Raw genomic sequence first — 15,868 nt, forward strand, 5'->3', positions numbered from 1 at the left:
TCCAAAAGCAACTGTTCTTAACACAAATCCTCCACCCCCAAGGAGAGGGCAAAGGGGTGAGGTGGAACAGGGAGAACTTGGCCATTTTTGTGGTGAGGCGCAGCTTATCCAACAGTGTCAGTGCAATTAAGTCTTGCCTCTTATGGCAAAGAAGAGTTCTAAATAAAGTATTAAAAGAAAATTACTCAGAATGTGTAGGGAGCTCTCCTGTGTTGGTATAAACATGTGAGAAAGGTCAAGAGAGAGATGTGAGAAGAGGGGGAAAGGAAAACATTAAACACAGTTGTTATCTAAGCTTCACGTCCTGATCCTACCAGGAGATGCTGGGACAAAAAGTAACCAAGAATGAAGGAACTCGTGTTTAAGAAACTCATGCTCTTCATCCTTATGTTTCAATTTAACCATATTTAAGTTTAAAAATGTAAACATGACAGACATTGTTAAGCAAGCTTGTACCCAAATTAAGTTCATTAGTCCCTTTTAATATTTTCAATTATTCTCTTAAAAAAAAAACTTCAAATCCTCTGGGAGAAAAAAATACCAACAGACAAAAAACTTAAATATATTTTTAAAAGAACTAAATATGTACAAATTGAGAAATGATGTGCAAAGCATACTTTGTGTGATTTAGACTTTCTTTTTCAGAGTCAGAGTTTGGAAATAGAAACAGCAAGAAAGAGCTGGGTTGTCCTCTGACACAGGACACACCACAGGTTCTTACCAAGGAGTGCCACCAGGGTGAGCAGGACCACAATGTGCTTCATTCCTTTCCTTTTATGGAAATACAGAAGGATGCAGAAAACTAGGATTTCTAAAATCTAAAAATTAAAAAAGATTAAAAAAAAAAGAGTAAGTTTCTCTACATAGTCCACAAAATGCCCCAAGTATATGTTTGGATTTGCAGTGGTTCTCATGAAGGTTTGGGTGACTGAGAGTCCCAGGGCCAACTATAATGCAGGCTACTGTCAGGACCCTCAGTCATCCAAAGTGCTTGAATACCACCTACCCACCAGTGACGCCAAGCTCAGCTCGCTAGGCCTGGCTCCCTGCCACTCCAGTCTCATTGCTCCAACTGTTTCCTGTCCCTGTGTGTGCTGAGCAGACACGCTGTGCTACGCTGGACAATCCTCCTGTAGCCATGCCCACTGCAGAGGCTCCCAGCTCCCTCCTCCTTTGCCCTCTGCCAGCCTCCTTGCGTGGCTGCAGTTGTCTTCCATTTTGTCTGACTACTCTTTCCTTTCCTTTCCTTTCCTTTCCTTTCCTTTCCTTTCCTTTCCTTTCCTTTCCTTTCCTTTCCTTTCCTTTCCTCTTCTCTTTTCTTTTTTCTTTTCTTTCTTTCTTTCTTTCTTTCTTTCTTTCTTTCTTTCTTTCTTTCTTTCTTTCTTTTTTTTTTTTGAGACAGGGTTACTCTGTGTAGCCCTGGCTGTCCAGGAACTCACTCTGTAGACCACCCTGGCCAGGAACTCAGAAATCTGCCTGCCTCTACCTCCCAAGTGCTGGGATTAATGGCGTGCGCCACCACACCCAGCCCCATTCTTACCTTTCAAAACTTCTACTGTTTGGCAGCTGTGGTGGTTTGAATAGGAATGGCCCCATAGGATCATGTGCTTGAATGTGTGGCCCATGGAGTGTAGTGTTGTTGGAGGGGGAGTGTCACTGTGGAGGCAGTGTTGAGGTCTCCTACACTCAAGCCAGACCTGATGTGGCACAGTGTCCTTCTGCTGCCTGCGGATCAGGACTGTAGAACTTGCAGTACCTTTCTCCAGTATCATGACTGCCTGAGTGCTATCATGTTTTCTGGCATGACAATGAATTAAACCTCTGAAACTGTAAGCTAGCTCTAATTAAATGTTTTCTTTTATAACATTTTCCATGGTTATGTTGCCTCTTCACAGCAATAAAGCCACACTAAGAGAGCAGCCCAGAACTTATTTACCTATAAGGAACATGCAGGAAAATGAGTAGAAATCAAATTACATTAAGAGAAATAAGTAAATCAGATTCAGAGAAAAAAACAAACAAACAAACAAACAAGTATGCATGAGATACATCCAAATTGATTCAGGGAGTGAAATATACATTAGATTCAGCCATTCTTTTGCTTGGATTTCTTATGGCTTTCTATTCTTTGTACATTAAAGACCACATTTCTTCTGGATGATAATGTTTAGCTTCTGCTGTAGACCTCACAGATGGGCCACTCTGTGCCAACCCTGTTCTCTCCTGCTCTTCCTTGCTCTCTCCCCATTTCCTCTTTTATCACTCCCTCTATTTCTTTGTTATTCTCAGACAGCTCTGTGCTTTGCCCAGAATGTTCCTCCACCAATCTGCACAGAAGGACTGCATTTCTGACCTTTGGGTGTTCCGGTCTCCTTCCACCTTTAATAGGAAGGCCTTGGGGCTGAAGAGATGGCTCAGCAGTTAAGAGCACTTGTTCTTCCAGAGGTTCTGCGTTCAATTCCCAGCACCCATATGGTGGCTCATGACCATCTATAAAGGGATCTGATGCTCTCTTCTGACATGCAGGTGTACATGTAGTAGAGTACTCACACATTGTAGGTTCTCCACCCCAGTATAGGGGAATGCCAGGGCTAGGAAGGTGAAGTGGGTGGGTTGGGGAGCAGGGGGAGGAGAAGAGGGGGTAGGGGATTTTCAGAGGAGAAACTAGGAAAGGGGATAACATTTGAAATGTAAATAAAGAAAATATCTAATAAAAAATAAATGTAAAAAATTGCAAGAGGTTAAAAAAAGATTTAAAAAAAGTTAAAAAAGCAAGTAAACAAACAAAAACCTCCAAAGTAAACAATACAAAACAAAAAATCAGGAAGGCCTTTTTAGCCCAGTGTCCTTCAGGTGCAGGGATCCGGTTCTCACCTGATCATTACCAGGCGATGGAGGGCCCTTTGCCATGACATGGAGCATGGAACGTTTGCTTCATGCCTGCTCTAGATTTTCTTTCCTTCTCAGATTCTCTCTGTGTAGCTTCAGAACAAATAATGCATGAATTCTCATTATCCACAGAATGCCTATAGTGGCACTGGGTTCTACCATGTGTCAAGAGGTCACCCAGTTCTCAGGGAAAATATTCAAGTATGAACAACAGCTATTCTTGTGTACACTTTCCTCTGAAGTGCTAGCCTCCTGTGGCTCCGTGGGTTCTGGCACCCCATGGAGAAGCCTCATTGCTGATGGGTCTGTGAACCCAGTGTGCACCACACCCCTTACACCAAATCACCAACCTTCCATGCTCAGGAGGTGGACACTGTGACTATCTTCATTTCATGGGTGAGGAAACTGAGGCTTGTTGTGTATGTGGGGCACGTTAAAGGGTCATGCCTCCGGCATGTTGACTAATGCCACCCAGCCAGGGGCCCAGGTTCTAAACACCCAGAACATTTGTTTACGTTATGGCATTGTCACTGGGCTTTTTAAGCTGTGGTTAAGGCTATGGGCCTGAAATGGGAGGTGAGCCTGGATGACTCAAGCAGAAGCCCTGACTGGGCAAGCCTGAGCCAAGCACTACTAAGGACCTGCAGGAGCTGGGAAGGGACAGGTTCCTTTCTGGAGGCCCTGGCAAGTAATGTGGCCATCTATTTCTATTGTTTAAAGCTGCCCAGCGTGTGGCAAATTGTTATGGAGTTCATAGAAAAGTGATTCAGGTTTTGATACCTGAAGTCCTTTCCAAAGAATCATCTTTAAGATAAATTTTCTGAGTTGGTTTCAGAATTTTGTTTCATTTCTTTTTTCTTTTCTTTTCTTCCCTCTCATTCTCTGTCCTTTCTCCTCTCCCTCCCACCTCTCTGTTTTTTTGACAGTGTCTCTCTACATAACCCTGACTAGCCTGGCCTAGAACTCACTATGTAGACCAGACTGGCCTTAAACTCACAGAGCTCCACCTGCCACTGCCTCCACAGTGCTGGGATTAAAGGTGTGTACTCACAAGTTTCTTAACTGGTTCTTGAATCTAACTAGAATTTTATGTACTAGTTATCCCATTTTGGTTCTAAAGGAGTCAGTGGTCATCTAGGAGATGATGTGTCAAAGCAGGTGAATTTCACCAATTTCAGTCTGAGTGCATTTCCTCTTTGTGCGTGGTATGTATATACATGTGAGTGATTGTGTGTACGCTCATGTGTGTGCATGTGTCTATGTGAGCACATTGGCATGTATGAACGTACATGTGTGTGTGTGCATGTGTTGTGTATGTGTGTGCATTGATGTGTGTGCGTACATGTGTGTGTTTGTGTGTGCATATGTGTGCATGCTTGTACATGTGTGTGTGTGTGTGTTTGTACTTGAGTGTGAGTGCCCATGGAAGTCAGAAGGAGAGAGTGGATCTCTTGGAGATGGAATTATAGGTGGTTGTTTAATCACTGGATGTGGGTGCTAGGAACTGAAGTCCTTTGCATGAACAGTATGTGCTTATAATCACTGAACCATCTGTCCAGTCCCATCCTTTTTCTTTCTCTCCTTCATTAAAATGACTTCTTTGCCTAACAGAAATAGGCTCTGTCAATATTCTCTGTGGGTAGATTTGACCCTTGGTAGTCAGTTGTACTGACTTGCAAAGGCAGTTCAGTGACATGTTCAAGTGTGCCCTCCAGAGAAAGGCAGTCTTGCTTGGAGTTCTGACTCTCTGAATTTGTATTCATTGACTTTGGCCAAGCTACTGAACCTCTCCCTATGCCTCAGTTTCTTTTTTGGGGAGGTGAAGAAGACAATGTTCCCACGCATAGGACTGCTGCACAGGTGAAGTGTAGAGTGAGACCAGAACTGTGCACAAGCCTTGCCTGCTCTGTCAGAGTGGTTCACTGTCCATATCCTGCTGAAGGAACAGTGCTGTTTTCATCTAGACAACAGAGCAAAGGGACCTCATGCAAGAGTTGTTTAATAGAAACAGTTTTCTTCCTCCAAGTTGACAGCACCAGATGTTGGGTGTTCAGTCAGCTTTGTCAGAACGGCAGACTTAATAATCAGCATTGGGGCACACATTTGTTCCAAATGATAGGTTTGGCCCATGCTGCTGCTGATTTGAGGAAAGAAAATGAGCACTGTGTAGATTACCATGTGAAGGATTTTATGTTCAGAGCAGAGGTTTCAATTTGAGTTTATTGGAAAGTCTGGGTGGGCCAAACAGCTACCACCAAGCTGCCAAAGAGTATGATGTAATTGAGGCTTAAGGCTGTACTTCCTAGGGTGGCTGCAAAGAACATATTAACAGGTGGATTGCTCCAGGAATGGCTCTACAGCTCCGTGGCCAAACAGGACATACAGGACTAAGGAGACCAAATCCTCTCCTTCCTTAAGGACACAAGCTGTTAGCTCACTTACACACATGGCAGATTCCTCATGGGACGTGTTCTATATCTTTACAAATCACTCTGAGCTTGAGACCCCATTTAGCTGTGACTTTTTGACAGGTTTTGCTGAAGAGAGCTATTCCTCTGTGGCAGAGGAGCCTGGAAAAGCTGGGCCAGTGGTTGAGCAGACAGCATGTCCTTCTCCCCTGGTCAGTGACACCAGACTTCTCAAATTCCTTTCCTGCACAAGGGCACCAAGCAGGGGGTAGGCTCCTGGCCTTGTGACAAGGCATCCACTTCCACAGAGAACTGGACATAGGACAGGCACCATGGCCCATGGGAACATAATTGAGACCTGAGATGGTCTATGTAACTTTATAATTCCTTGGTAGAACGTGCAGAACTGATTAAGACTTTTGAATATCTTTATTAACTTGATTTGTGATTCTGATCAGTCCTGAAAAGCAATTCAGATGCTGTATTTACACTTGGTGTAATACAGAAACATATGAATGACTTGTTAGTCATTCATTAATCACTGGGCAAATGAGTCTTTTGGGGGTAGTGTTGAGAGGATCTTGCTAAGGATTCCAGCATGGCCCTGAGCATTCTATCCTTCTGCCTAGGCTTCCCAAGTGTTCTCATTACACTCATGTGCCACCACACTTAGCTCAAAAAAATAGTCTTAATGTAATTATAACCTTTGTGAAAACAAAACACCAAACACAACAATAACAACCCCACCTAATCTACCACATCTGAAAATTGAACATTGACTATTAAGATATTCAACATATTTAACCCAAAATTCAGCTCAAAGGTGTTAGCATAGAGCTGATCACTCCTATAGTTCTTAGAGATGCAGTTACATTCTAGATTAGATTCCAAATTAGTATAAAAGTCCCCTAATAATTAAAGTTCTACTCAATTGTAACTATTATTAAAGAATTATTTTAAACTATGTTACAAATATCTGGAAGCAGTTAAACTTTTCTGTGTGGAATTTATTTTGAAATAGACTTCATTAATATAAAATGGCTTTTGGAAGCAGAGATCTCTTCTAGGATTATAAAGTTTGTCTGTAAGAATTCCTTTCTATTATCTAGATTACAAATATGTACTATACTATACTACATAATATGTTGAATGAGCGAGTAAATAACTGAATGTAAGAGCTAGCTTGAGGCCGTTTAGCTGTGAGGGTTGGGATGAGAGTGTAACTAGGAGGAGCTGAGGAGGACAGGGAGCCGTAGTCAACTGCACACATGTACACACATCTCAAAGATTAAAAATATTAGGGTTAGCTTTAGAAAATGGCAAAATGTAATTAATTTTAGAGCATTTTTGTCCATCAACAGGCTTAATACATTGTTTGTGGGCAGGGCAACATCTCAGTAGTAGCAAATTGCCTACTTATTCTGGTTTCAATCTCCAGTACCATAAAAGAAAAAAAGAAAGAAAAGCGAACATTTATAAAGTCAGGTTTGCCTGCTTCAGATGTATTCTCTGGTATTAAAAACAACACAAGATGTGTCATCACTAAACCATGAGCTTTATTCCAGGAAAAAAGGCTTGATGCATCTTTAATCTCCAGAGGATCTAACTCAGGCTATTAATGTTCCGGTCACAGGCTATGTCACTCTTTTGTTACTGAATGAAGCATTTGTTTTGCCTGTAGGCAAAAAGTTGTAATGTGTTGGTTGGATTTCAAGCCTGCACTACCATGACATATTCCATAAAGTTTAAGGAGCAGAAGTAATTCAGAGATTAAAGCTCCTTCTAGTGTTTAGAGTTGACTGATGGAAGCAGTGGAAATTAAATGACCACTATGATGGACACGTAGGAAAATGAATGGGCAGAGTGAAGGTACAGACTATGAAGGTCCTGGAAAGGGCAACTTGAGTTGGGAAGCTCAGTGCTCAGAACTAAGGCAAGGGCAGGGCTAGAAGGTATTGGGAAGTGACAGGTTGGAAATGCAGTCCATGAGAATGAAACCATGGCTATCAACAATCAGAAACACATGTTTCTTTAGGTAGAACATCAAGCGATGGGCTGTCTGATTGACTGCTCTCCTCTGACAGGGCATTGCTAGAGTAGAGGACAGATAAATAGATAATTAAGTCATAATGTGACCTGTAAAAAGTATAGGGAATGGAGAAACTAGCTTTGTAATATTTCCACAGAAGACGCTGCAGCAGAATGACATCCATGAGGGTAAGTCTGTAGGGAGCTGACAGGGTTATGTGTCAGAGGAGGCAGAGCACTTTCTTGGCAGAGGAACCACAGGCATAATGGTACTGGGTAGTCATGTGGCTGAAGGGATGATACCTGCAGCTGTGGTGATGCCTGCAGCTGTGGTGATGCCTGCTGCTATGGTGAGGTACTGATGAGAATCCGTAGGGGAGACTGTGCTTCTTAAGGCACTGCTGGCATGGCCTTAGAAATAGATGATGACAGCTCAGATTAATGCAATGGCAATGGGAAAATAAAAGGGGTCAAGAGCAAGAGACTTTATGACATGCAAGGATGGAGAGTGAAGAACAGAGCTGTGAGCGGCATTAGGTGTAGCTTGGTTTTCCAATATGGCAGACTGACACAGAAAAGATGAGAGTTTGGTGGCAAAATACTGGGTTCAGATTCTGATATTTGCATTTGAGGAAGCTTTGGAACATTCATGACACAATGAGTAATGAATGAACAGGGAGTGAATGCGGAGGAGTCGGGAGGCCTGGGAAGGAGAGGTGGGTATGGACAGCAAGAAGGGTGTTGTGTGAACAATGGCCTCTGTGCTGGGTAGGTGTTTGCTTGCTTGCTTGTTTTTAAATCAACCTGAAACAAACTATGCCCTAGGGTCATGTCTGTGGAGGCATTTTCTTAATTAATGACTGATATGAGTGACTCAGGCAGTGTGGCAGTTGCACCCCTGGGCGGTGATCTGCATTGTGTAAGAAAGTAAGTTGAGAGCAAACAGTAAGCAAGCCAGTAAGCAGAGCTCCTCTGTTCCTCCATGTTCCATCTTCATTTCCTATCCGAGGTTCCTGATTTGAACTCTCACGTAGTCTCCTTGTCATGTACTGTAAACTGTAAGCCAGGTAACCCTTTCCTCCCCACTTGCTTTTTGTCCACAGCAATAGAAAACTAATTGGCAGCATCTATGATATAAGTAGACATAGGCAGTTGACAGAGGAGGAGATGCTCACAAAGAGCCTGAGATGGATGGATTATTCAGAGAGGGAAAGAAATGTAAAATATACTGAGACACATTGAAGGGAGGCATTCCATATGGGTATGAAATAGACACTGCACCAAGGTCATGAATTCATTCTCATTCTCTCTCTCTACCCCCACTCCCCCTCCACTGCCTCTCCCTCTCCCCATGTTTCCTCCCTTCCTCCCTCTGGTCTTTCTCAGCAATATATGGAGAGAGATATGCTAGATGTAAGGAGAAATGAGAAAGAGCTAGAAAGTGGGTGTCTTGGGAGGCTACAGGATGATTACTTAATACTGTATAGTAAATGAATATTTAAACACAGAAATTAGTTACTTTTCCATGGTATCAGAGAAGGAATAAAGAGGAAGACAGTAGAGAATATTTATAGATATTTGTGTTCCAGGGGTCATGATTGTGTCAGAGATAGTGAGACAGTCAAGCAGTGATGGCACACGCCTTTAGTTCCAGCACTTGGGAGGCAGAGGCAGGCAGATTTCTGAGTTGGAGGCCAGCCTGGTCTACAGAGTGAGTTCCAGGACAGCCAGGGCTACAGAGAGAAACCCTGTCTCAAAACAACAACAACAACAACAACAACAACAACAACAACAACAACAACAAGAGAATGCTTGTCATTAGATGGCTGTGACAAGAGCCTGAGTTACACTTGGGGTCAAAGGTCACCTGTAAAACCTGTAAACACCCACACCATGTTTTTCATACTACATTTGTAGAGTAGGGTAATTTTTTTTTCAGCAGAGAACTGTATCAGGTACCTTTCTGAGGTCACTTCTAATTATAAGAAGTCCCAGAATTAGTACGAGTCTCTAGCCTTTGATTCTTTATTATCAAATTTATAAGATTTTTGCCAAACTAAATGCTCAGACAATTCCAGTTTTTTCTATATGTGCCCTTTCTATACTGTTCTTTTTCTTCAGTCTTACCTACGTTCGGTAGTAAGTCACATATCTACTGCTTCAATCCAATTTGTCCTTTATACTTACCAGATGCATGCAGCCACTGTATCAAATAAACACCTCAGTTAATGTCTTCAAGTACCTAGTGCACCGACTCCCTCCTTTCTCCTTCCCCCCTCCTCCCCTCCCTCGCCTCCTCCTTGTCCTTCCCCTTTCTTTAATCACATCCCTTGAAACTGTACCACTGCTATTGCTTTGACCTCAATGAGGACTTTTTGGGAAGATGCTTCAACAGTGACTTAGTAGCTCACATCCTTCACTACTGATCATGTACACTTACACTTTAGTGAATCGCTGTGTTGAAAAGAAAGGGTTACATGGGTTTTCTAACACTGTAGCTACCAATAGTCTAGATAATATACTTTAGAAACAGTAAAATATTTAGAACTCTTACCACATAGACCAGGAATTGCCAGCCAACAAAGTAATACTGTACTGTTCTTGCTGAGATAGCCTGGGTGACATTTGGAGCAAAATTCACCAATAAATATGTTCCTGCAAATGCTAGTGTCATACCTTCGAATAAAAAAGAAAAGACAAACCCAATTTAAAAAACAATTAAAGTTTTTCCTTTTTCCTCTTTCCAGTTGGGACAGGGTCTTGCTATGTAGTCTTAGCTGATTTGGAACTCATTTTTTAATATAGACTGTCCTTGAACTCACAACTTCTCCTAAATACTGTGATTACAGGTTTGCCTTACCAGGTTTACCTTAAAGCTTCTCTTGATATAAGCATCACCGGTTATGTTATTTGTTAAAATGCAGGCCGTTCCTCCCCACCCCCGTCAGCCCCAGTGGTCCCATTAAAACGTGTCACCAAACTAGCCCTAAAGAACACCACATCCTTAAAGGAGAAATAAAGCCAGGGAGTAGACAGCATGACGTAACTTCAGACTTTCTCTGTTGTTCCAGGTGAGTCCTATCTTCTTCAGAGAAGTTTCCGCAAAGACAGAGAAGATCAGAACACGCACATACGGAGAGGTTAGGGCACAGTCATACTGTTTCCACACCATGACTTACACAGCAGATCTACATACATAGATCTAGGTCCATCTCTAGTAGATGGATGTGCCGAGACTCGAGGGTAGGGAAGTCCACCTCATGATGACCAGCTCTCTGCTCACTGCTTCCTGGAGCCCGTGAGCTTGGGTGAGCTAGACTTTGAAACTCAGCAATGGTCACTTTAACTGCTGTCACTGATGGCAGTCCTTCCAGAAGTAAATGTGGCGAGAGGGACCTCCTCACTGTAGAGTCCCAATACTTCCCTAGGATCTAGAATCCCAGGTTAGCTTAGTAAAGATAGACCACATCCTAAACTTAATTATTATCTGGTCATGATTTTATCATTACTCACAACCATGGTGGGTGCACAGGAGGAACAGCAGGGGTGGAAGGGAGGGCAGGCCTTTATGTAAAGTACTAAAACAACCCTATTTATATATAATTAGCAGCCTGAGAAAATTTTATCTAAGTAGCTGTTTTCAGGAACTACATTTGAAAAATACTTTCTTCTTCTTCCTCTTCTTCTTCTTCTTCTTCTTCTTCTTCTTCTTCTTCTTCTTCTTCTTCTTCTTCTTCTTCTTCTTCTTCTTCTTCTTCTTCTTCTTCTTCTTCTTCTTCCTCCTCCTCCTCCTCCTCCTCCTCTTCTTCTTCTTCTTCCTCCTCCTCCTCCTCCTCTTCTTTTTTTTTTTTTTTTTACCACCAAGTATATCTCTGTTGTGGATATAGTTTACAAACAGCCTTGGATGAAGCTGGATCATCTGGTCTGTCTATAAAGTCTCTCAGTTTGGGGTGCTGATTTTCTACCCCTCTTAACTACGTGGTCTAGGTTTTGAACTCAGTTTATGAGAATAAATAGTGTTTAATGTTACATAAGCTTGACAATAATCTATTTAGCATAGTATAAAGCTACAGATAAGTTTCCTCTTACTTATCCTATAATATACTGTGAAGACAAGATTATATATACATGATTTTCAGAGCTATTTCTAGTGACAATTTTAAAAATAAAATATATGCATTATTAAACACTGTACTAAATGCAAAGTAATAAAAAAGCACATATGTGAACTTGAGGAAAATATTGGCCAGTCATGTTTTTTTCTTTGTAAAACAAAGGATTATTTCAAATTAGGTTCTTAAGAGGAAGAAAGTTTTTAAAAACGAGTTTTCTGACCTGATATGATAAAGCAGCATGAACCTTCAGGGCACACTTTAAAGTGCCTCAGGGCTTTCGAGTGTTCCTCTCTTCAGTCCAAATTTGATTTGGCTTTTTTGTCCCTTTACCAATGGTTCTCTTCTCACCTTATATGACCCAGTTCCCACTAACTTTCCCATGCTGTGATGTAATGTGAAGTTGGTAACACTCACACATGATACAAAATTCCAGAGGGTCATATAGGGTCTGCTGAAAGCCAAGTGTTTCACTGGCTCGAAGCTGCTTCCAGCCCATCAGTCTGCAGGCCCTGCAGGTTGCTGCTGCCCAGCAGTCAGCCCTGGGATTCCTTGCTAGGCTCCTTTTTCCAGAGCTGCCTGCACGTGAGCTTTGCTGTTCTCAGGTAAGCAGGAGCACACTATAGAAACTGCTTCTCATCCAAGTCTCTCTACAACACTGTGAAGATGTAAGGCAAGCTCTCTCTTTCAAGTCTGCTCAGTGTTCCCTCATTTGAAAGTAGTTTGGAAAAAAAAAGAAGATATAATCTAGTCAGAGAAAATTCTACCTATATTTGTATTTGTAAATATATTTGAGTCTATGTTTTATTTCTGGGAGCATGGGACTGAGAAGAAGTACCGACACAGCTTTTACATTTCCTAATTGTAAATCTTTTATTTTTTTTTCTATTTTTATTGCTTTAGCAAAAATTTCAAGCAATTTGTTGAGTAGGTTGTGAAGACAGTGAGGAGCCCTGTCTTGTTGCTAATTTTTACAATATTTTCTCATGTTTTTCTTCATAGGAGATGACATAGACTACATTTGTTATATATTTCTTTTATTACATTAAAAAATTGTGTTCCTTCCAAACATATTGTCTTCAGGACTTTATCACAAAAGAATATTAGATTTTATCAAAGGTGTTTTCTGTATCTATTGAGATGGTCATATTTCTGTCTTTAAATTCATTCATATGATGTGTTTCATATATGAATTTGAGTATACTAAACCAGTCATGTCATGAGATAAAGTCAATTTGATCATAGTGAAAAAAAAAAGAAAGCAGTTTGGTTTATTCGACTTCATTTTCAATATTTTACAACTAGCCCTTCAAAATTGCTTCTCATATATGTTGCTTCAATTGAGCCTCCAATTACTGTGAGTCAAGAGGATAACCTCACCGCAGCATACTTATCCTTTATCCTCAATAATTTTAATTCTGGGTACCTCAGGATACCTTTGTCTTCTAATAGATGTATACTTGCTTGTTTTATGCCACCTGCACTTTTTGTTGTATTGGTTGGTCTTCTTTGGAGACAGGGTCTCCTTAGGGAGACTATAGGCCTGCCTGACCTTGGACTCCTCAGTGCTAGGATAACAATCTATGGTTTCATGCTTATTTATATTATTTAAGGTAATAAGCAACTGTCTTCTTTAGGGGTTATTCAGCTTCTCATAAGGATTTAGAAGTGTTGAAGTCACTCACACTTCCTTAAAATGTTTTTGTATCCACTTATCAGCGAGTACATATCATGTGAGTTCTTTTGTGATTAGGTTACCTCACTCAGGATGATGCCCTCCAGGTCCATCCATTTGCCTAGGAATTTCATAAATTCTTTCTTTTTAATAGCAGAGTAGTACTCCATTGTGTAAACATACCACATTTTCTGTATCCATTCCTCTGTTGAGGGGCATCTGGGAAACTTAGAATACCCAAGATACAAGATACAATTGGCAAAACACATGAAACTCAAGAAGAACGAAGACCAAAGTGTGGACACTTTGCCCCTTCTTAGAACTGGGAACAAAACACCCATGGAAGGAGTTACAGAGACAAAGTTTGGAGCTGAGACGAAAGGATGGACCATCTAGAGACTGCCATACCCGGGGATCCATCCCATAATCAGCCTCCAAACGCTGACATCATTGCACACACTAGCAAGATTTTGCTGAAAGGACCCTGATATAGCTGTCTCTTGTGAGGCTATGCCAGGGTCTAGCAAACACAGAAGTGGATGCTCACTAGAAGTGGATCATCCAGCTATTGGATGGATCACAGGGCCCCCAGTGGAGGAGCTAGAGAAAGTACCCAAGGAGCTAAAGGGATCTGCAACAACAACAATATGAACTAACCAGTACACCCCCGGAGCTTGTGTCTCTAGCTGCATATGCATCAGAAGATGGCCTAGTTGGCCATCAGTGGAAAGAGAGGCCCATTGGTCTTGCAAACTTTATATGCCTCAGTACAGGGGAATGACAGGGCCAAGAAGTGGGAGTGGGTGGGTAGGAGAGTGGGGGGGGGGGTATGGGGGACTTTTGGGATAGCATTGGAAATGTAAATGAAGAAAATACCTAATTAAAATAAAAAAATGTTTTTGTAACACAGCCTTTTCTACCAGTGGCCTGAGCCATCGGTTCTTGCTACATTTTATTTCAGAGTGATGCTCTGTCTGGTCTTTTGAAAGAGGCAGGTTTCTAATTTAGGAGACTAGCTGTTCACCTTCTGTGGCCTTGTCAGGAGTCATGAATTGAAGCCCAAGGGAGCAGGCTACATGGGTGTGCTCCCACTGTATCTCTGGTCAAGGCTGGGATCCTGCCCTTGAAAAACTAAAATTCACTCTTACTTCAGGCAAATTATTCATCCAGGCGGAACTGTCTCATCTTTAAATATGAATTAAGCCATCAAATCTTTTATGGGAAGTGTAGCTCTCCAGGAGGCCAGTTAAGGCAGCTGAATATGCTAGACACAGCCTGGGATAGACCTGTTTCAGTATATTGACTGCCTACTGTGAGTCAGCTGAGTTGACCCCAAAACTTCATTTAAAATTGTATTTCTCTTAGGATAGCCTAGAGACAAATGAGGCTATCTATAAAGAGCACTAATCCAATTTGACAGTGGAGGGGGCATGGGCAGGAAAGAATTGGCTGGATTCTTGACTGTTTGGGGAAGACCTTCCTCCATTGATTCTAAAACAAAACAGGGGGAAGGAAACAATGTAACAAAGAGAATAGAGTAACACATCTTAGCGCTGGGCCTCTGGCCACAGCTAGTCCTGAGACATGAAGGAAGAGCTCTGAGATCTGAGGATCAGAGGGGACAAAAATCACTGAGTCTAGATGATGGGTGATACCCCAGTTCAGGGATGTGACCCAGCCTCCTTCCTCATGCCCTAACCTACAGCAATTTTGTTTCCTCATTAAATCAAAGTCAGTTGTCTTTGGGAGAACTGACAATGAGGGAGAGATGCAATGACTAGATGAAGATGGTAAACTCCCAAGATGCCTGGCTTCTTCCTCACATTCCTGCTCTGAGACAAAAGTCTGATGGTTTAAGACAAAGGTCTTTTGGGCCTTTTCTCCTGCCTGTCAGGTACCCTGCTGATGGGCTGGTCTGGAGGGAGTTATAAATAGTTGTGGTGGTGGAGACCTAAACCAAACCAAACCAAACCAACCAATCAAAAACCAAACCAGGCCCTTGAGGAGAAACTAGATTTTCCGGCTACCAAGTCTGCTTTGTAGAGCCTCTCTCTCTCTCTCTCTCTCTCTCTCTCTCTCTCTCTCTCTCTCTCCCTCCCTCCCTCCCTCCCTCTCTCTCTGTCCCTTATCTTTAATAAAAACCCTTCCCTTCTACATAGGCAAAAGAAATTCATTTCTCTTACAAATTCACAGTGGTTTGTTCCTCATGCAGCTCTATGTAATATACAAATAATGATATTTTTTCCCTGTAAACTTGTACAATAAAACAGGTATACAAGCTAATCCTTGATTTTTATAGTAGGGAGACCAATTGTTTTGGAAGGCAGGAAGGTAATCTTTATAACGTACAAACTAATTATTTTATAGACCAGAATGGCTGAAATGAAAGTAATATTGTGATCAATATTAAAATGTGGTGATTACTAAAAATATTATAGTTTAATAAAAGGAGCTGGGAAGACAGTTCAGTGGTAAGAGTGTTTGTTGCTCAAATATGATAGCTGAATTCAAATTCCTAGTGCCCATATAATGAGCTGGGTGTGGCTGTATCACAAAGCAGACTTGGTAGCCAGAAAATCTAGTTTCAGGCTATTTTAACCCTAAATTTCCTTTAGGAGAGTATTTCCCAATGGGTGTTCCTTAGAACAAGTTTAAAGAGATTTATGCCCCACCAATAAACATTTCTAAGACATCAAATATATTTGGGAAGAGGTGAGATAACTGGAGTAGATCTTTTTCTGGGAGACTGCTCAGGT

General features: G+C 41.6%; 1 protein-coding gene across 3 annotated transcripts in view; it reads right to left on the reverse strand.

Moving 5' to 3' along the window:
- The window catches only part of Nipal2 (NIPA-like domain containing 2), a 106,412-nt gene that overhangs the window by 26,498 nt on the left and 64,046 nt on the right, over positions 1-15,868 (reverse strand). For 2 of the 3 annotated variants that reach the window (XM_006520055.4, NM_145469.5), the window contains 2 exons: positions 9,880-10,001; positions 722-818 (listed from right to left, as the gene is read on the reverse strand). In XM_006520055.4, the coding sequence (XP_006520118.1) occupies positions 722-818; positions 9,880-10,001 (219 nt within the window). Of the gene's footprint in view, positions 1-721; positions 819-9,879; positions 10,002-11,854; positions 15,249-15,868 lie in introns of those variants that run through there. The other variant, XM_006520056.4, reaches the window with a different exon arrangement.

Source organism: Mus musculus, chromosome 15, assembly GCF_000001635.26.
Source record: "Mus musculus strain C57BL/6J chromosome 15, GRCm38.p6 C57BL/6J".
Classification (NCBI taxonomy): Eukaryota; Metazoa; Chordata; class Mammalia; order Rodentia; family Muridae; genus Mus; species Mus musculus.